This window comes from Antechinus flavipes, chromosome 1 (assembly GCF_016432865.1).
Source record: "Antechinus flavipes isolate AdamAnt ecotype Samford, QLD, Australia chromosome 1, AdamAnt_v2, whole genome shotgun sequence".
Taxonomy (NCBI): Eukaryota; Metazoa; Chordata; class Mammalia; order Dasyuromorphia; family Dasyuridae; genus Antechinus; species Antechinus flavipes.
In genome coordinates this window covers 694,166,586-694,186,976 of record NC_067398.1, presented here as the reverse complement: position 1 = coordinate 694,186,976, position 20,391 = coordinate 694,166,586, and the positions used below count along the sequence as shown (strand labels likewise).

The following is a 20,391-nucleotide window of genomic DNA, read 5'->3' as shown; positions in this document are numbered from 1 at the left end:
ATGAACTCTGTCAGATGGTGGCGCGTGTTCCGCTCTGTCAGACGCCATATGCGCGTCCCACACGGCTCCCACCACTGCAGGGAAGGGAGGCAGGGAGAGGCAGCTCATTGTCCCTGGGCTGCAGCTTTCTCGGGGTCACAGCGCTAGGCCCGAAGGGTGAGGGCTGGGGGGCAGCCCCTCCTTGCTGCATCTCTAGCCTCCTGAAGAGCACTTCAAAACCGCAGCTTGTGAGCCCCTAACTTGGAAGAAAAGCTCCCATTAAGTGCTGACCTACTCTGTGCCAAGGAGGCGTTCCCTGCCAGCAGCAGAAGGCAGCATGGGGAGGGCGGCGTCGGGGCATCCCAGCACAGACGTCCCCTCTTACCCCACCCAACCAGAGGCATTAACTCAAAACAAAGAGTCAGCTAGGTAGAATATCGAGAGAGAAAAGGAAAAAGCTCTCCCTGTGGAAGGGCTCCATCGCCAAGAGATTCTTGGGCTCCCAGGGGCAAAGGCAGCATTTATAACTAGACAAGAAGCGCTCTGAGGGTCTTGCCCCCTCCCCTCTGTCGGGGCCATCTCTGCTCTGGTCTCTCTCGGCCGGGTTGCTCTCTCTGTGGAAGTCTGTCTGGCCTCCCATGAACAACCGTGACATGGAGCCAGTCATGAGGTTGCCCCTTCCAGGAAAGGGCTCTTCTGTGATTCAGTCTCGGACACTTAGTAGCCGGGTAACCTGGCAAGGCACTTCCCCCTGTTGCCTCAGTTTCCTCAGCTGGAAAAAGAGCTGGAAAAGGAAATGGCAAACGATTCCAGTACCTTGACCAAGAAGACCCCACATGGGGTCAGAAAGAGTAGGATATGATTGAAATTTCTGAATAACAAAATGCGAGCCAGTACAGAGCTGAAGGCTCTTTTTGTTCCTTTGGGAGTCCGAATCCCAGCAGTGCCCAGCACAGCTGAGAGTTACTCTTGTCTTTTTAAGTAAGATTTTGTTTTTGAGACAAAGATATTGTAGACTACGAAATAAGCTTGTTTCCTTATGGGTTATGCAGAGAGGTGAAGGAAGTAAGAGTCTTCATGGGAAATCAAGCTTGAGCTACAGTGTCCTGGAATTCTAGGTGAGGTCAGTAATAATAACGATAATAATAATAATAGCTAACATCTCTGTAGCACCTACTATATTCCAGGGACTGTGCTAGGTGTTTTACTACTGGTATAATTATCTCATTTGATCATCAAAACAATCTGGAGGTAGGGAGAAGAAGGGTAAATACTACTATTAGCACCCTCATCTTACAGAGGAGGAAACTGAGGCAAACAGAGGTTAAGTGACTTGTCCAGGTTCCCACAGCTAGAAAGTGTCTGAGGTCAGATTTGATCTCAGAACCTCCTTCCTCAATTCCTTCCATTGTGTTACCTAACTGTCCCTAAAAAGAGCCAAGTACTGAGCTAATTTCTGATGTTTATGAAATACTGTGGACATTTTAAACTCTAAATGGAGGCTAGAGATCACTGAGCCAAAATAAGGGAGGAAAGGAGCTACTTGATGCTGTTAGGACAGCTTCCTCAACTCTGTAGCACTAACTCAAGGCCTTTTTTGTTGGGAAGGGCTAATCGGCCAATCTTTTCTTCCTTCCTCTGGGCAAGAGGCCGGGCCAAGGGCATTCCAATTATCCCCTGTGTTGGGGAGCCAGATGCTCATTACATTTTTTAACAGTTGAATAGATAACCCAATTGACAAGATGTCAAAGAAGTAATCTGGTTAGTGTTGACCGTGGTGGTGAAAGGGATAGAATTATAGTATGGGAGACATCAGGATATTTACCCCCTTCAAAGTGGTGACTAATTATTGAATTACCTTTTTTCCCCTCCATGACAAAAAGTCAGTTTCAGGTGGAAAGTCTGAAGGAACAAAGAAAATTGAAGGAGCAAAAAAACTTTTTGGAGAATTGAGTAGACCGACTTCTGTATGGTCTCCTCGGTCTCCTCGGTCTTCTCGGTCTCCTTGGTCTCCTCGATCTCCTCGATCTCCTCGATCTCCTCGGTCTCCTCGGTCTCCTCGGTCTCCTCGTAGTACTAAAGTCTCCTTCCTTGAAAAAAAACCCTCAATCCGCGTTTATGAGAATGGGGCTATTCCTTATGATGAGAATGAGGAAGAGGAGGAAGAATACGAGCAACTTGAAGAAGAGGAGCCTTCTTCCTCCAAAGATATATTATTACGAGAGTCATTGGTGTACCACTCCAGGGAAGATGGTCTTTTTAGAGAAAAGACTGAGAAGGACAAAATGTATCCCCTGGTAAGAAACGGAGATTTTTTTTCAGCACTTTTAAGGCCAATTAGCAGAATAATAATTTTAATCTTATGTTTTGTTATATTGTTTTGTTTCCATTTTTAAAGACCATTTAAAGTGTTGGGCCTGGGGATGGTATGACAGACTGTGAAATGTGTCAATATTGTAACAATTTCAACGAACAGGAAATTCCCAGCAGAGTTTGTCCTTTCCACGGGTACGCTATTTTCTGTGGGCTCTTCATTCTGATTTTCTGCTCCCTGTGAATTGTGGCACTTCTCTCACGTTTGACAGCCTCTTTCCGATCCAATTCCTCTCCCATCTTCTCTTCTGTCGTGTCTTTTACCCTTATGGTTTGAAAGGAGTTGATCTAATGAAAAGCAAAAAAATCGAACAATACCAAAAACTGTTGAAATGCGTCAAGCTTTTTCGAAAAGCAACTGCCAGTGCCAAGCCTGAAAATGTTCCAGGGAGGAGCCATCTGTTAGGAATAAAAATATTCTCATTCACCCAGAGAAGGAAGCGGGGCTTGGGTTTTTCCTTCCCCCATCTGCTAACAGTTAGTTCTGAAAACTCTAAAACCTGAGATTGTTTACGTGTAGGACCAGGGCCCATTTCACCTGTAGAAGACCATGACTGCCGATTCCTGCACTTTGAAAGATTTTCGCGTCAGTCTGATGGCGATAAAAGACGCTAATTGAAAGTTTACAAGAACCGTGTCCTCCACCTTCCCATAGCGTTGACAGAACAGAAGCGGGGAGGGGCACTGAATTTTGAGGCCTCCAGGAATGGTTTGTCCGGTTTCATCCTGGACCATTAAGTGGTTTTATATTAGGGACAGTGTTGCATAATAGGCATGCCAGTAATTCCTCTCATCATCCACCAGATGGCCAAGACTCTCGGTTTCCTAGGATAGCTAAAAATTTCCAGTGTCCCATTTGCCAAGTTCCCTTAAGCTCTCTCTAGTCTCAACATTTTTATTTTTATCCTTAGGCCTGCCATGCCACATTCTTCAAGAATGTAACTGTCACTTCTTATATAAGAAGTAAACTCATGATTCCCATAGTTATGTGATGTGACAGTGGTTTCCATTTCAATTATAGAAACAAAAAAGGAAATTCCAAATTGGTGAGGTCTTATGAAGGGTCAAATACAATTAGATCTGTTTTTAGTATGGATTTGGCTGAAAAAATGTTTTCAACAAGAAATATATTTGACAGATCCCACGTCTTTAGTTGAGAAATGTTGACGGAAGAAAGGCACACATCGTCCCCTGCGTTTGCAGCAAATGTTGGACCTGAGTAGAGAAGGCTTATTAGTACATAAATTCAGCTGCTGGTTGTCAGTGAGAGGCATCCAGCTTGAATAAGCAACTTTTGTCATAGCTACATGACACGTAGCTTCACCTTTGAATTTATAACAGCAAGTGTGGAAAACCGATGGCAGTCAACTGTTTAGGGAGCTTTGGGGTTTGCGCAGCCAGTTTTCCAGAAGCCAGCATATATTTGAAGTTTTAATTCCTTAAAAAATTCTGGAAAGATTCGCAAGTTCTGAAAAGAACAGTCAAATTTCGAGATATGTAGAAAGGGTTTTCAAAAGGGAAATCAGATGTTAAATGATTCCGTTCCTGGAAGTTGCTGCTTGAGACAATTAGGATCCTATGAGTCTATCGCTCACACCTACGCACGAGAAGGTCTGAGTAGAAAGGATGGGAAATAAGCAGATGGAACCTGGAGCTAAGTGGAAGAGAAAGGAATCAGTCTCTGTCTGTGGGATGGCTTCTAGGAGGGTCACATCTAGGACAGATCTAAAATTTTAAAAATGTTTTGTTTTTAAATGAGATTGCTTATAGCAAACTATAAACTATAGCTAACTTATAGTTAGCCTTAATTAATCTCTGAATAGTAACATTCCCATCTAGGAAAGGTCATTTGGCAAACACGAGTAAAAGTTCAGTGAGAGGATTGCGAACTGCAAATGGTAAATGGCTCTCTAAACAAGTATTTTGAGGAGCACTGATTTCCGTATCTAATACAATGCTGACCACTGTGAGACCTAGAACGGTTAGAAATCATGATCCTCCTCCCTCCCCTCAGAGGGGAACATTCTATTCTATTTAGAATATATTCTATTCTAGTGAAGGGAACAAGTCTAACATGAAACAGTTGGAAAAACAATACCAGACAGTCTGTATTTAAGTGCTAAATTATCTGATGCTATTTATCATTGTGGCGGGAAGTCAGAGGAAAAGGCCTTACCTTGAATTAGTAAGGAAATAAATGAGCATGACGGTGTTCAGTCATGTTCTCTGGGCAAAGATATTAGAGAGGTTGGCCATTTCCTTCTCAAGACATTTCCCCAATGAGGAAACAGGTCCTGGGTCACCCAGCTAGTTAGTGTCTGAGGCTGGATTTGAACTCAGGAAAATGCTTCCTGATGGCAGCTCTGGAGCTCATTAGCTGTACCACCCAGCTGTCCAATATGGCTCCGTCATGGGCAGCAGCTGGTTTTGGTTTTTTATTAAGCATGTCTTGCTTTTAAAAAAATTAATTAAATTTCTCTTATTCAGTTTGTTTTAACACATTTTGTTTCCAGTTCAATCCTACCCAATGTGTGATATGTGGGGGAAAAACAACAAGTAAAACAAGAGAACAATAATTCCTCTTAAAAATCTAGAAAAAGAAAAGGTGTTCTAGTCTTTCTGCATTTCTTTAAAATCTCGAAAAACAAAAACTCACATTAAAAATAGTGTACTGGTGTACATTGTTGGTGGAGTTGTGAACGGATTTAACCATTTTGGAGAACAATTTGGAACTATGCTCAAAAAGTTATCAGTCTGTGCAGACCCTTTGATCTAGCAGTGTTTCTACTGGAATTATATCCCAAAGGGATCTTAAAAAAGGTAAAGGGACCCACATGTGCAAAAATGTTTGTGGCAGCCCTTTTTGTTGTGGCTAGGAACTGGAAAACTGAGTGGATGCCCATCAATTGGACAATGGCTGAGTAAGTTCAATATTATACGAAGATCAATTCTGATGGGTGTGGCTCTTTTCGACAATGAGATGATTGAGGCCAGTTCCAATAATCTTGTAATGAAGAGAGCCATCTGCACCCAAAGAGAGGACTGTGGGAACTTAATGTGGATCACAACTTAACATTCTCACTTTTTTTGTTGTTGTTTGCTTGAATTTTGTTTTCTATTCATTGATTCTTTTTTGGATCTGATTTCTCTTTGGATCTGAAATCTCTTGTAGCAAGAGAATTGTATAAAGATGTTTATACATATTAGATTTAACATATATTTTAACATATATAACATATATTGGATAACTTGCCATCTAGGGGAGGGGGTGAGGGGAAGGAGGGGGAAATCTGAAGCACAAGACTATGCAAGAGTCAATGTTGTCAAAATATTCATACATATGCTTTGAAGATAAAAAGCTTAATAAAAAAAGAAAAAAACTGTACAGCTTCAGCACCAACTTATAAAGCATATATGTATTCTTTCTTTTAACAAATAGAAAATTGCAATTTTTATCTGAGTTGTGTTACTGTTTTAAAAGGTGTGCTCGTTTACAGAGTTCAGTGATGTTATATATTGTCCTTTGATTTCTGCACCATTTAAGCTGTATCATTTTATTTGTCTTTCTATGTTTCTTTAAAATCTTCATATTTATCATTCTTTATAGAGCAGGGTTCTAAGTCCTGCACCCTTTTTATTTTCCCTCTACCTGATTTCACTTGGTGATCTCAGCAGCTCCCACGGATTAAATGACCATTTCTTTGCTGGTGCCTCTCAAATCTACCTTTCCTGCCCCAGTTTCTCTGCTAATCTCCAGTCTCACATCTTCAACTGCCTTTCATCTTAAACTGGATGCCCAGGAGACATCTTAAATGTCCAAAACTAAACTCTTAAATGTCCAAAACTAAAACTGTCTTTTCCCCAGTCCTCTCCCCATCTTTCCTATTACTGCAGAGGGCAATACCTACTGGCTTCCTAGTGCCTCCGGATCAAAGCCAGAATGTGCTGCTGAGCATTCAGATCCCTTCGTCGTCTGCCCCTCTCCTACCTTTCCAGCTCTTAGACCTTACTCTCTGATGTATGCTATTCAGTTTAGTGACCCGGATCTCCTGGCTGTTCCACAAGCAAGCATCTCTCAGCTTTTTCTCTGGCTCTTCCCTATCCCTGAAATGCTCTCCCTCTCTTATTACTGAGCTCCCCAGCTTCCTTCAAGTCCCAGCTAAAATCCTATCTTCCACAGCAAGCCCGCCCCATCCCCTCTTAATTCCAGCGCCTTCCATCTGTTAATGTTTCTTCTTTATCCTGTCTATAGCTTGCTTTGTATTTATTTGTTTGTGTGTCCTCTCCTACATTCAAACATAAGCTTTTTGAGGGCAGGGCCTGTCATTTGCCGTTTTTTGTAGCCCCATTCTCAGCGTGATGCTTGGTTCTTAGCAGGCACTTAATGTTTATGGATTTGTTGATTAAACAGCCAAAAAGTGAGCATTTGTGTTCAGCTCTGGAGACAGACCAGAATGACACTGTCATTGCCATCAGGAAAGTTACATCTTATTGAGAGGAAACAGTCCAGATACCTAAAAGTAATATTCTACTTTCTCTCCAAAATCTTGGAAATAAGCCCTTGCATTTCTCCAGTTGTTCTCCAATGGAAATATACAGGAGAAAGAGATGACTTCTACAGGTGATTTTCTGCAATAGACCTTATTGTCATGGGCACACATTGGAAAAATGTAGGAAATAGAAGCTCCTACTATGTTTATTAATTACAAAAAGTCATTAGTCTTGAGAGAACATAATAGGTCTCCCATTTCATCTCCCAAAGCATATGTGCTGACAAGGGGCCTCCAGAGATGCAGCTCCTTCCCCTAGTGACCAGCCCTACTCTTTATGACAATCAAAACAATGATTAGATAAACTCCAAAATGTCAAATCCATTATTTCTTTTTTCGACATTTCGAATCATTTTTTATACCACTGTCATTTCTTAATTCTTCTCTCACCAATAAAAAACAAAAGAAGTCAGACCCTTTAAACAATTCCATCGGACAGAATATGTGATATTTTGCTTGTGTGTGTAGACCCTTACTTTTTACCAAGAATGGGACATGGACCTGGGTCTCCCATCTCTCAGGAACCAAAGCTACTCATTGTCTCTCATCTGGATTCTGAACTTCTTTTGGTTCTCCTCCCCCCCCCCCCCATTTGTATTTATTTGAATACACTGGTCACATGGTTCTGCTTTCTCTGCTCTGTATCAGTTTGGATGAGTCTTTCCTATTTCTCCGAATTCCTGTCTTCCAGCACAAAGCACTTTTTCTTGTCAGACCTATTTTGAATCTTTCTAAAGCATTTGAACATTTGATTTTCAGTGATCTCTATGTATTTAATAAGGCCCAACTGTGCTTTTTGTTGTTAAAAAAAAAAACTCACTTTATCATGGGAGATTACTTTGCATTTCTTGTACCTGTAGTTCCTTTTATGAAGCAAGTTGGGGCTAATTCGGATTTTGACTGCTGCGATTTTTCTTTGTTTTCTGTTTTGACTTGATTTCTGATCTGACATTTTTCTCTCCCTGGGACACCTCTCGGTAGATGATTCAATTGCACAGTTCTAGGCTTTCTAGCCGAGGGTTTCTCTCATATGATCACTTCCAGTAAACCGAGGGTTGGGACAGGAGTCGGGAGGGTGCGAGTCTGGATCCTGTCTCCACTCGTTAGCTCTGAGACCCAGAACCTCTGGGAGCCTCGGTTCCCTCTCGGGTCACTTGCTGGTCCCGCTCCATCAGGCTGTGTGAAACGTGGAGAAGACGCTGTCTGGGAGCCCTCTCCCTCCCCTGGCTGTCACTCACCCTGAGAAGGCGCTGAGAGATGGGATGGGCCATTGGAAGCCGGGGTTGGGCCCCGGGGGCTGTGACCTTGTGGGGTGCTGAGGCCCCGGGCCTGCTTTTCCCTTGCAGAGTCTGGCCTGGTGCTACGGATGGAACAGCTCCCTCCCCATCTACAACATGCGCGACGGGAACGAGAGGGTCTTGCTCTACGCCTGCTCTCACACGGCCGTGCTCTACGACGCCTTTAAGAACTGCCAGCACCATCTGCAGGTGAGGCCTGTTCCCCAGAAGGGGAGGAACCCCCGACCTTGCCAGCCGCCCTCGGCCTGAGAGGGCAACGGGGCAGTCGGGCGGACGTGGCCCGGCCAGCGGGCGAGTGTCCAGGGCCGGACTCAACCTCAGACCAGCCTTCTCGACTGCTGCCCTGAAGCAGTAGGACTGGCAAAGGGGCGGGCAGCATGGGTCCAGTGCCCGCTGTGATCCCGGGTGCCCCCTCACTGACCTGGGAGGGACTGGGAGTTCAGGAGCCGGCAAGGAGCAGCCAAGAGGGGCGGCAGAGACTCCTTCCTTCCCTTCCCTGACACCAGGAGCACGTGGCTTCTCCCGTGGAGCAGGCTGGCCTCCAGAGGAAAGGTCCTGGGGCCAGGGCCCGATGCTCCAGAGACGGGGGCGCCAGACTGTAGAGATGCCCCTGCTGATGCCCAGGTGGAGTCCCTGTGCCAGGGGGAAGGCGGGCATGCTGGCGATGGCAGCCAAGGGTTCTCAGGTGGAAAGAACGGGGTCAGAGGAGTCCCGCAGCAGCAGGAGTGTGAGCCATCTCCCTGTGCAGTCACTCCGCTCGGGAACCCCAGGAGAGCTCCCCTCCTCCCACTGACACAGGGCGAGACCGGCCCGAATGTCTGAGCTGGCTCTGCTCTCGAGCTGACGAGACAAGGCCGACGTAGCGGTGGGGGGTCCCTGGCGACACTTGGTGCTCCCCAGGGGATGGCCACTTGATGCCGTTCCTGCCTTCACTCTAGACATGGCCACCCGCCCCTTCCCTGGGATCAGCAGGAGCTCCCTCCTCCTGCTTCCCATCTCTCCCTCTCTTACCAACCCTTCAGTCTTTAATTGACTCATTGGAGTGGGGGGGCACACAATTGATGGGGTCCCTGATCCATCTTAGACCACCCCCAGATCACGTGTAGAAACTTTATGCTGTTGATTGTGAATTACCAAAGGGAGAACTTGAGGGGAAGTACAGGGCGAACTGAGTTGTGGGGAAAGGGCCTGGAAGGAGACCAGACTGGCTTCTGGGCAAGATTTGACGTGGCTGGGGGGGTAGGGGGGGAAGGACCAGGATTTCTTTAATGGGAGGAGAGAGGGGGAGCAAAGGCCTGGAGGTGGGAATGAGCTAGGCAGAGGTCAGGTACCGGGAGGGGTGGAAGTAGCAGGGAGAGAAGATCAGCTCTGGCTTGGGGGGGGGGGCAGCTTTTGAAACCTGAAAGCAGCATTTTAGGTCCAGGATGAAAGCGGGTCTGTAGGTTGTAGGATAATGCTGCTGCCACACCAATAATCAGGTGACATTTATAGCTGACTTAATGTTGCAGAGTGCTGGACAGACATCACCCTGGATTTGATTAAGTAATTAGAGGATAGTGGTATGGAAAGGTATGGAAGATAAAGCCATTTGCTGGATTCCAATTCCTCTACGGATACTCATTAATTCTGTGACATCCCCTATCCCCCCGCCCCACTACCATCAGTCACTTAATCTCTCAGTCCCTCAATTTTCCCAATCTGTAAAATGGAGACAATACATTACCTTCCTAAGGTGGTTGTGCTTTAGAAATCTTTGTGAGCTATATAAACATTAGTTACTACTAATTATTATTTTTTCCAGCATGTTTTTTTCCTTAAATAATTCCCATGACATGTAAAATTTTTTAAACATTAAATTATCGAAATTTTGAATTTCAAATTTTTTCCAACCCTCCCCCTCCTTGAGAAGGCATATAATTGGATCACAATTATATATGTGAAATCATGCAGAACATATTTCCATATTAGCTATGCTGCAAAAGAAAGTCACAGACAAAAAAAAAAGGAGAGGGAAAAAAATTTATGTTTCAATTTGCACTCAGACTCTCCCAGTTTTCTTTCGGGAGGTAGAGGGTTCATCATGGGTCCTTTGGAATTGTCTTGGATCATTGTTTTGATCAGAGTGGCCAAGTCCTTCACAGTGGATCCTCGGTGTTACTGTCTACAACGTTCTTCTGGTGCTGCTCATTTCACTTTGTATGACTTTATGTAAGTCTTCCTGGGTTTTTCTGAGGCCATCTTATAGCACAGTAGAATTCCATCACAATCATGTACCTACAATTTGTTCAGTCATTCCCCAATTGCTGGGCACCCCTTAATTTCCAGGGGGATTTTTTGCCACCAGAAAAGAACTACTATAAATATTCTGATACAAAGAGGACCTTTTCCCTTTTTTAAATCTCTCTTTGGGATACAGATCTATTTTCTACACAGTTTGATAACACTTTGGGGCTAGTTCCAAATTGAACTCATTTACAATGCCACCAACAATGCATTAGTATCCTAGTTTTTCTAAATCCCTTCCATCATTTGCCCTTTTCCTTTTCCTTCTTGCTGCTCAATCTGATGAAACCTCAAAATTGTTTTAATTTTCGTTTTCTAATCAGTTATTAATTATTATTATTCATTATTGTTACTGTCATTACTAACAATTTTAAAATGATAAGGCTATGTCTCAGGGAGAAGCTTAGAGTCAGTTAAAAAACTTTTCAGCTTCCCTAAGTCAAGCTAGCCTACTCTCCTCTTGTTTAAATCTAGGCCCAACTCATTGGTAGCGTCCGTCACTGAGTCAGTCAATAAGTATTAAGCTCTTCCTAAATACCAGGCACTGTACTAGGTATTGGGGATTCAGAGACAAAAATGAGAGAATCCCCGTCCTTAAGAAGCTTTCATTCTATTGGGAGAGACAACAGGTACCCACAGAAATGTAAAATCAGCGTAAGGGAATAAGGAAGATGCTTTGAGCCCAGTCTGACCCTGGGCTTCCCCTCCGATTTTGCCCCACACGCAGTTCCCTATGCTGTCCTCCTGTGGGGCCGGTCTAGCCTTTGTGTTTTTCTCTATCTCTGTAGGGCCACAGTAACGTGATCACTTGTATGTGTGTGAGTGAAAACAGAAGGTGGATTGCAACAGCTGACAAAGGCCCCCACTGCCTGGTGATTGTATGGGATGGCTTCTCGGGGTAGGCTTGGAATTTAATATTTTTATCTTCTTTCCCATTGTCATTACTGGTGTGCACAATAGTAAACAAGCCGTATTTCTGCACCTTCTGTTTTTATATTGTCAAGGGATCATAGCTGTCACCCTGTGAGGCCCAGCGAAGTAACCTTTGCTCAGTTTTTCCATTTATAAGAGATTTTTAAAAAATCCCTAGATAAACCAGTCCTTTAAATTGATCATTAGAACATGATAAAAAAATTTTTTTTTGGTTTAAAAAGAATCCTATTACCTGAATGCTATTGAAGGAGGCTAACAGAAGAATTGAATTATAAGGATACTTTTGGGGAAAACAAAGAAGAAAAACTTCATAATTGGGTTTGTATTGTCAAGCCCTAAAACTAAAATTTTCTCTCTTTAAACATGTTTTTCTCCACATAACTAATTTTCTTTTATTTTGCCTCCTGCTTTTAAAATGGAATTTGTAGAATAGTTTTGATTCACAGATATTTTCACTATGAGATATTCTTATTTCATTTTAGCTTCATTTTCCCCACTTGTACTAAATTCTCAGAGCTGTTATTCAAAGTAAAACTATTTTTATACATGTGTTTGCATAGTCACTTGAATTATTTCACAAAAAGGGCTTTAATAATAAGCAATAAGTTCCTTGAATTCTTTTCCCCATAGACAGTATATTTCTCAATTCATCTTCTTGAAGCTGTGAAAAAAAAGAAACAAAATCAGAAAAATTTCTACATGTTTTTACCCTGGGTAAATGAAAGGAACATCAGTCTAAACCAGGGGTCCTCAAACTTTTAAAATAGGGGGCCAGTTCACTGTCCCTCAGACTATTGGAGGGCCGGACTATAGTAAAAACAAAAACTTTGTTTTGTGGGCCTTTAAATAAAGAAACTTCATAGCTCTGGGTGAGGGGAATAAATATCCTCAGCTGCTGCATCTGGTCCCTGGGCTGTAGTTTGAGGACCCCTGAACCCTATCCCCAACCCACCTCGTCATAGTGGGAAGGTGATCCTTAATTTACTAAAGCCATGCCAGGTAAAACACAAGTTCAAGCAGGTCTTACCAGGTTGGAAAGGTTCCAAGTGTGAGTCTGGCTCAAGGACCAGGGCTCTTTGCTAAACTTTTAAGAGCAAAGGGTTGAGTTCAGTCTTTGGAGCCCGATGCATTGACCACAAAACACTTTTAATGCTAACTTTAAAAAAAATTATTTTATTTTCAGTTCCAGATTCAGTTTTTCCTTTCTCTGCCCCTTGTCCCCTTGAAAAGTATACATATGACAAGATATATTTCTACATTAGCCATTTTCCAAAAAATAAATAAAAATAAAAACAACAAAAGAAAGAGAAAAAAGCCGGCTTCAGTCTGCATTTTGAATCTGTCGGCACTCTGGATGGGAGTGGGATAGCATTTTTCATCCCGAGTCCTTTGGAATTGTGGTGCTTCATTGCGTTGATCAGAGTTGGGAGGTCTTTCACAGTTATTGTTACAATATTGTCATTTCTGTGTACATAGTTTTCCTGGTTCTGCTCACTTTACTCTGTATCAGTTATTAGGGATCATCCCAGTTATTTCCAAAACCCTCCCCTTCATCACTTCTTACAGCACAGTAGTAACTTATACAAGTCACAGCTCTTCCCCGTCTGGGGAGGCAAAGACCCAGAAGGTTTGTGGAGCTCCTAACCATGTTCCTCCTTTGCCTCTGATCTCTACTGTCCAAATAGCAGCTTTGGAGTCCATCTCTTCTGGCTAGCCGGACCTTCTCTGGGGGTGGGGGCTCATCCTTCTCTTCTGAGAAGGGCCCCTCCCGCTGCCCCTCAGCACCCCAGAACTCCTGAGTGAGATAGCCAAGCCCAGGAGAAACACACCCACAGAAAAGCCTATGCCCTATCACTGTAACTGAGCTCCCCTTCCCCCTGGCCTTGGGCTGGGAAGCACGAGACTGAGAAGTGTCTCTGTATGTTGGATGTTAGACAAGAGTCTCTGAAACTCCTTATTAAAAATGGTTCCCTCTTCATCACTGAGCAGGGGCTCTTCCCTTCGAACCGTGCCTTGTCCCTTCCGTTGCACTGCATGAGTTCCCAATCCTGATCTACAGAAGAGATAGTCCTGGCCACCCCAAATTCAGAGCCCCCTGCCCAGAGGAGAGTCCCAAGCCCCTTATTCCAAAGGGAGGAGCACAAGAATGGCCCTTGTTCTCTTTTCTTGCTGGCTTGTCAGTCACCTTTGATGCAGCCTTTAGTGACAGGGACACCCCCAGGAGCCTTCAGCAAGAGGCCCAAGCCTGGGACTCACCAGGGGAGGCCAGGGGGACAGGCTTGGCTCCACAGGAGGGCCCTGGCCCAGCCGGGCAGGGGGATTCCCTCGTTGGCTTCTGTGACTAAACAAACAAAAGGGACTAGACCACCATCATTGGTCAGCGTGCTTTGTGGAGCTCTGCCTTGAGGACACAAAGAGGTGCCATCCTCAAGGAGCTCGTGGGCTGGTTGAGAAATGGACCTTGGATCCAGGGAGAGAAGCAGCGTCCTCAAGAGCCCAGACTCGGTCACAGTGATTGGGGGCTGGGGCGGCGAGGAAGGATCTGCAGAGAGGCCTGGGGGAAGGGGCAGAGGGAGGGAGGGAATCCCAGCGCGGAGCATGGAGATGGGAACAGGGAGGAGCGGGTGACAGAGTACAGGTGAGGGATCCAGATGATGGGGGGCCCAGAAAGGTGGGGGACACCAGCAAAGACTGCTGGGGCTGCAGGGAGGTTTTTAGAGGTACCCTCTCCCAGCACAGGAAGAGGCTGGATTCATTTGCTGAGATTTAGAGAAATTAAAGGAAGGCTTAGAGCCAGGCAGCTCTGAAAGTGATTTAGGGGAACTGCCTCCTGTGTTCATGAGGTAGGGAGGAGTCAGGGGATGGATGAACGATCGTTACAGCGTAGTGAGGGCCCACAGGAGATTAGCCTAAGTTGGAAATGGACCCCGTCAGCCCTGTTAACCAGACTTCAACAATGGCCATCAAGCAGCCAAAGACCAGGGAAAGCACTCGGTGGGGGCGGCCCGGGCTGGCGGTCGGCATGGGGGCAGGTGGTGGGGAGGGATCTAAGGTGACACGGAGGATGGCACTGAAACGGCGAACGGTGGGGGTCCGCGTTGGTCAGAGACCAAACCAGAAAGTGACCGATAGACTAGGAGAATGGGGGAAGAGCCAAGCTCAAAGCCTGTCCTTGTGAAAAAATGACCCTGTGGATTCTCCTGAAGCCAAATGGTGTGGGAGGAGGGGGAGGACAAGTAGCCAGCCCTGGACTGGAACGGCGACAGTCGCATCTTAGTAACCACTTGGCCCTCTGGTGCTTTGCAGCATTCCCGTGCACACGATATTCGACAGCTGTCCAGAAGGAAACGGCATCAAAGCCATGGCCATGACCAAAGATGCCAAGTTTTTAGTGACGATCGATGACGCGCCACTTCAGGTAAAGGCTGCGCTGGGTCTGTTAGTGAAGCTCTGTCTCCTCACGGCTCCTGCAGATGGGCATCCCTGAGCCCGCCTGTCCCACGTTCAGAAGCAACGCATCCCTTCTCGTGCCCCCGCTCTCCTCCCCGGGCACAGTGCCAGCTGGCGGCCGTGCCCCGTGACCGCGCGGTGCCTCGGGATGGAGCTCTCACGCACCGTCAGCCCGCCTTCCTTATGTGTCTCTTTGTTACCTTCCCTTAAAGAGACTTTGCATCTGGAGGTGGACAGTGGACACCGAGACACCAGCGTGCTCTGTCACCCTGAAGCCGGATAGCGGTGTGCAGGTGAGTCCCTGTTAGAAGCTGGAGAAAGAAAGAGGAACTTAAAGATGAATCAGACACACCCCGTTACAGGAGATCCTCCCACTTTTTGTCACATGGAAATCAGATATGGATGCCAGCCACTAAGCCAAAGAGACCCAAATGATATTCAGTCATTAAGCAGGTATTAAGCGCCTGCTGGATGCCAGGAATTGTCCTAACCCCTGGGGATACCCAGAAAGGCAAAAGTCGGTCCCTGCCCTCAGGGAGCTTACAGTCTAATAGGAGAGACGAGGCAAATGTGCAACAAACTATACGTGAGATAAAGAGGGAATCTTAGCAGAGAGAAGGCCTGGGATGGAGAAGGTTGGGAAAGCAGAAGATGGGATTTTAGTGGAGGCTTAAAGGAGGCCGGGAGGATCGTGTCAGAGAGAGTGTAGGGAAGGCAGGAGGAGCTTTGAATGCCAAGCAGAGCATTTTGTCTTTGCTCCCGGAGATGAGAGGGAGCCCTAGAGGATCTGGAGCGGGGGAGGGAGGGAGTGACGTCCCTGCCGTGGCTGAGGATGGACCGAAGCAGGGAGAGGCTCGAGGCAGACAGACCCCCCAGGAGCTGCCGCGATGGTCCTTTCATGGGAAGCGGAGGCTGCTCCAGGGAGGCGGCAGGGACTGCCGGGGCTCTCTCCCCTTTCAGCGCCCTCTCCATCAGGCCGCCAGGGGGACCGCCAGGGGGACCGCCAGGGATGGTCGTCTTTGCCTCCCCCTTATCCGGTAGTGCCCAGTAAGTGCCCAGTCCATTGCAGGAATGGAATGAAAATTCCCCTGTCGTTTATTATATAATTCATTCAGCAAATATTTATTGAAAATCTGGAGGGAACCTAAAGATCATCTGGATAAGTTTTTATCCTCATGGGATTTACAATTGTGTACAGGGGAAAAGACAATTAATAATACACTGAACACACAGGAGGGCCAAGCTCGATCCCCTTCAGAGGGGAACGGTGCCCTGCTGCTGAAATGGGGCCTGAGGCATGTTACGGCTCTGCGTTTCAACACTGGAGACTGTAAATGCAAACGTTATGCTAAAACAGGATTTTTTTTTATCCCATTGTTTTTTCTTCTAACATTTCAGGAATACATTATTTTTAATCCTGGTAATCATAGAGAATTGGTGAGCAACAGCAAAACCCGTCTACTGTACTTTGAATGGGTAAGTGAAACAGGAAGTAGCATTGGAGGCAGGGCAGAAATAGGATCATTCTCTGGGGTATGACTTTGGTCAGGCCCTTGTGTTAGATTATTTGTAAGTTTAAAGAGGTATCATATTTCAGAATGTTTTCTTAAAATTGTGCTATCCTCATCCCGTTTTGTAAATATTATTTTTTTATTAAAGCTTTTTATTTTCAAAACATATGCATGGATAATTTTTCAACACTGATCCTTACAAAACCTTGTGTTTCAAATTTTCCCCTCCTTCCCCCACCCCCTGCCCTAGATGGTAGGTAGTCCAATATATGTTAAACATGATAAAATATATATCAAATCCAATATACGTATACATATTTATATAATTATCTTGCTGCACAAGAAAAATCAGTTCAAAAAGAAAAAAAATGAGAAAGAAAACAATGCAAGTGAACAACAACATCAAGAGTGAGAATGCTGTGTTGTGATCCACACTTAGTTCCCACAGTCCTCTCTCTGGGTGCAGATGGCTTTCTCTATCACAAGATCATTGGAACTGGCCTGGATCATCTCATTGTTTATTCTTATCCTATTACAAAGTATATCTTGATTTTTCAACCCTGGATCTGAAATTCCAAATTCTAGGAATCTTTCCTTAAGATGATAAAAAAAATTTATTTGAGAACATTTTTCTTCCACACAGCTAGAAACTTTTTCCCCTTAGTAGACATTCCCTTAAAATAAAATGCCCCTGGAAGAAGTGGGTGGAACTTGAGAGGTTGGTTCTCAAATATGGTTCACTGTTTTCTTATGTGGTCAGAAATGTTCAAAAATGAAATTCCCGAGTATGAAGTTGACTCAAATCAATATGCTGGAGGGTAGAACTGACTTACTCTCCTAAGAGGTCAGAGGGCAGGCTAGTCAGTCACAGAATCCTCTTCCCAAAGGGGCTGCTAATCCAGGTCCTCCTACAGGGAGCACCCATCTCCCCTCCACTCTCCCCAGCAAGTGAATGGCCAGCATCCCCTTCCAGGCCTGTGATATGAAGCTTGCCGCATCCCATTCTATTCTGGGGATGCTCTAATTATGAATAAATTCTGTAAATTGAGTAAATCTCCAGAACTTCTACCCCCAGAGAAGGAGCATAGTTGGTCACACTGTGTCCATTGAGGAGTGATTCTGATGCCGAACTCATGGTGCTACTGCCAAGAGCCTTTAACCTTACTCCTGGCTGCCTGCCTGCCACGCGAATCTTGGGGATGCTTGAGAAATCCAGGGTGCCCAGTGTTTCTCTTTGTGCTGATTGTATTGTGATGGTGCAGAAGCACCCCGAGGAAGAGAAGGCAGCAGCCCAAAGTGACGTGTTTCTTCGGCCCTTGGACAGCCCCCCAAGCTCTACCTGCCCCAAGTGAAAGGTGCTCTTTTGCCCATTCCTGTTCCCTCCTACCCTCTCTTCTGGTACTCAGAGATCCTGAAAATGTCGGATGGGAAAGGAGGCCAGAAGGAGTGAGCAGCAGAATTCTGGCTGCTTCTGTAGCAGGTTACGGCCTGGTTTTTAACTCAGTTTATAGCACATGAAATGTCTTTTAATTTCTGTCTTTGTTCGGACTCTGATCCTGGGGAGTGTGCAAGAGACAATTGGTCATTTTTAACTCCGTGAGATAAAACCCTCTTGCCCTTGTCAGGCCATTTATATGCTTTTGTTGTGACTGTCCTGATGTTATGAAATTCCTCTTTTTGGAATAGAAATATTAACATTCACCTGTACTTAACAGGATGATGAAAATGAAGTTATTGAAGTTAGCCTGCCAACTTTAAGTGAAAAAGTGAGTATGTTTATGGCATTTTCGAACAATGGCTTTTAGAGAGAATGTTTGTTAATTAGAAAGGTGTTTATGGGTTTAAGCTCCCCCACTGAGGCCAAAGAGGCAGGATGACTTGCCTGAAGCGACACAAGACGGAAAGCTAGGATTTGACGGAGAGTCCCAGGAGCTCCAGGTTGGAAGGGCCCCCAAAGACCATTGCATCTGGCCCTGACTCACTAAGGATCAAGTTCTCTAACATCCCTGACAAGTAGAATGTCATCCCCTGTAAAGGGCAGAACTCTGGGAAGTATCCTTGAAACAAGGTGTCAGCTCAGAGGAAGTGATAAGACAATGGTTATCTAACTCTTTAGTTCCATATCATTGATTTCATCCTAAAACAAGATGTTAACTCAGTGAAATTAAGATAATGATTCTCTGGTACTTAGTATAGTTCTACAAGATTGACATCTACTATGATGTACTTAGAGAATATAAGAACTTAGAGACCTGGGAGGGAGAGAGACTGCAAGAATCTCCTCCAGGGCAGGGATTGTCTTGGCTTTGGATCCTGAGAATTTGGCACACCGGAGGGAGTTCTTGGATGCTGGTAGAAGGGTTTATTGATTGAGATGGTCACTTGAAGGCAAAGAGGACAAGGGAGAAGAGATAAATAATACAAAAGAATCTAGGAGGTAAGAGTTGAACTGAACCCCGAATAGAGCCAAGGATCCCAAGAGATGGGGAGAGAACATTACAGGCTTGGGGTTCACAGCCTCTGAAGCCAGAGAGACAGGTGGAACGTGAGGGATGGGGAGTATCCAGAAACCGAATGCTCGTGCAGTAGACCTGGAAAGGTCGGCCGGACCCACATTGCAAGAGAGATGGGACCCAAAGTCAGTGCTCTTTATAGATATACTCACACATGTGTATATGTTTACACACACGTGGATATATAAATACATATATATTTATACATATACATGTATACACATACATGCACATATATCATACATCCTCCTAGACTATGTCAGTTTAGGTATCAGAAGATCTATAATCTTCTGCCAAATAATAGTAACAGCAGTATTTGCATAGCACCTACTATATGCCAATCACTGCGCCCAGCACTTTACAATAAATTACTGATAATATTCTCATCCATAAAACCATCCCATTATTGTCCCTAGATACCATTAATAGGTAGGTGCTGTAATTACCCCCATTTTAGAGATGAGGAAAATGGGGTGACGTGGCTAGCTCAGTCAGACCTGAACTCGAGCCTTTCTGACTCCGGGCCCCGTGTTCTCCCACTGTGCCATCCAGATGCCCACACAGAAGCTTGTATTTATCAATGAAGCAACAGGAAGTCACTGAAATGGAGCAAAAAAGTGACACAGTCATTCTTGTGCTTTAGAAATATCAACATGGGGCAGCTAGGAGGTGCAGTGGGGAGAGCACCAGGCCTGAAGTCAGGAGGACCCGAGTTCAAATCTGACCTCAGACACTTAACACTTCCTGGCTATGTGACCCTGGGCAAGTCACTTAATCCCAGTTGCCTCAGGGGAAAAAAAAGGAAAGAAAAAGAAAAGAAAGAAATATCAATCTGGCGACAGTATTGAGGATAGGTTGGAAAGGGAAGAAAAAGGATGCAGAGAGTCGAGTTAAGAGGTTATTTCAATAATCCAGGGAAGAATGGGGTTGGAACAAGGGATGGGGCTGTGGAGTTGAAAGACGGAATTGGGTAAGATTTGTATCATAGAGAAAGAATCAAGAATTGCAACCGATGGCTTGTGGGGGTGAGAGAATGAAAAGTCAAGGATAATTCTGTGACAAATGAGGAAAGAGGGATATTGAGAATAACGGGTTTGGGTGCTTTGGACCTGCTGAGTTGGTGGTCAATGGGGTCTGGCAGGCAGTTGGCAACGCAGGACCAGACTCCGAGGCTGACCTCGAATATTGTCCTTTATGGGGTGAATTTTGGTAAGTTTGATATAAGGAAAGGCCCCAGAGTGGAACGGACCCTCTTAGAGCCTCCACCCCAGGGAGGATGCGGGCTCTTGCCGGCCTTCGGTCTATAGACAGAAGAGTTTCTCCTCCCTGCGTGGGCAACAGACCCCGGGAAAAAGGGAGATGTCAGGCAGCTTTGCCTCCCCAGGGCGCAGCCTCCCGGTGAGCCACCGGGTATCACTGTGGGCCCAAGCTGCTCCAGCTCCCCGGTGGTCTTCAGGCCCTTGGGCAGGAGCAGATGGGGCAAGTTCCCAAGCAGGGTTTT

At 45.3% G+C, this 20,391-nt stretch overlaps 1 protein-coding gene across 3 annotated transcripts in view; it reads left to right on the top strand.

The window, feature by feature from the left end:
* The window catches only part of CFAP251 (cilia and flagella associated protein 251), a 79,469-nt gene that overhangs the window by 8,016 nt on the left and 51,062 nt on the right, over window positions 1-20,391 (top strand). For all 3 annotated transcript variants that reach the window (XM_051972730.1, XM_051972731.1, XM_051972729.1), the window contains 7 exons: window positions 1,863-2,276; window positions 8,249-8,389; window positions 11,272-11,381; window positions 14,723-14,834; window positions 15,079-15,159; window positions 16,265-16,342; window positions 18,093-18,143. In XM_051972730.1, the coding sequence (XP_051828690.1) occupies window positions 1,863-2,276; window positions 8,249-8,389; window positions 11,272-11,381; window positions 14,723-14,834; window positions 15,079-15,159; window positions 16,265-16,342; window positions 18,093-18,143 (987 nt within the window). The remainder of the gene's footprint in view (window positions 1-1,862; window positions 2,277-8,248; window positions 8,390-11,271; window positions 11,382-14,722; window positions 14,835-15,078; window positions 15,160-16,264; window positions 16,343-18,092; window positions 18,144-20,391) is intronic.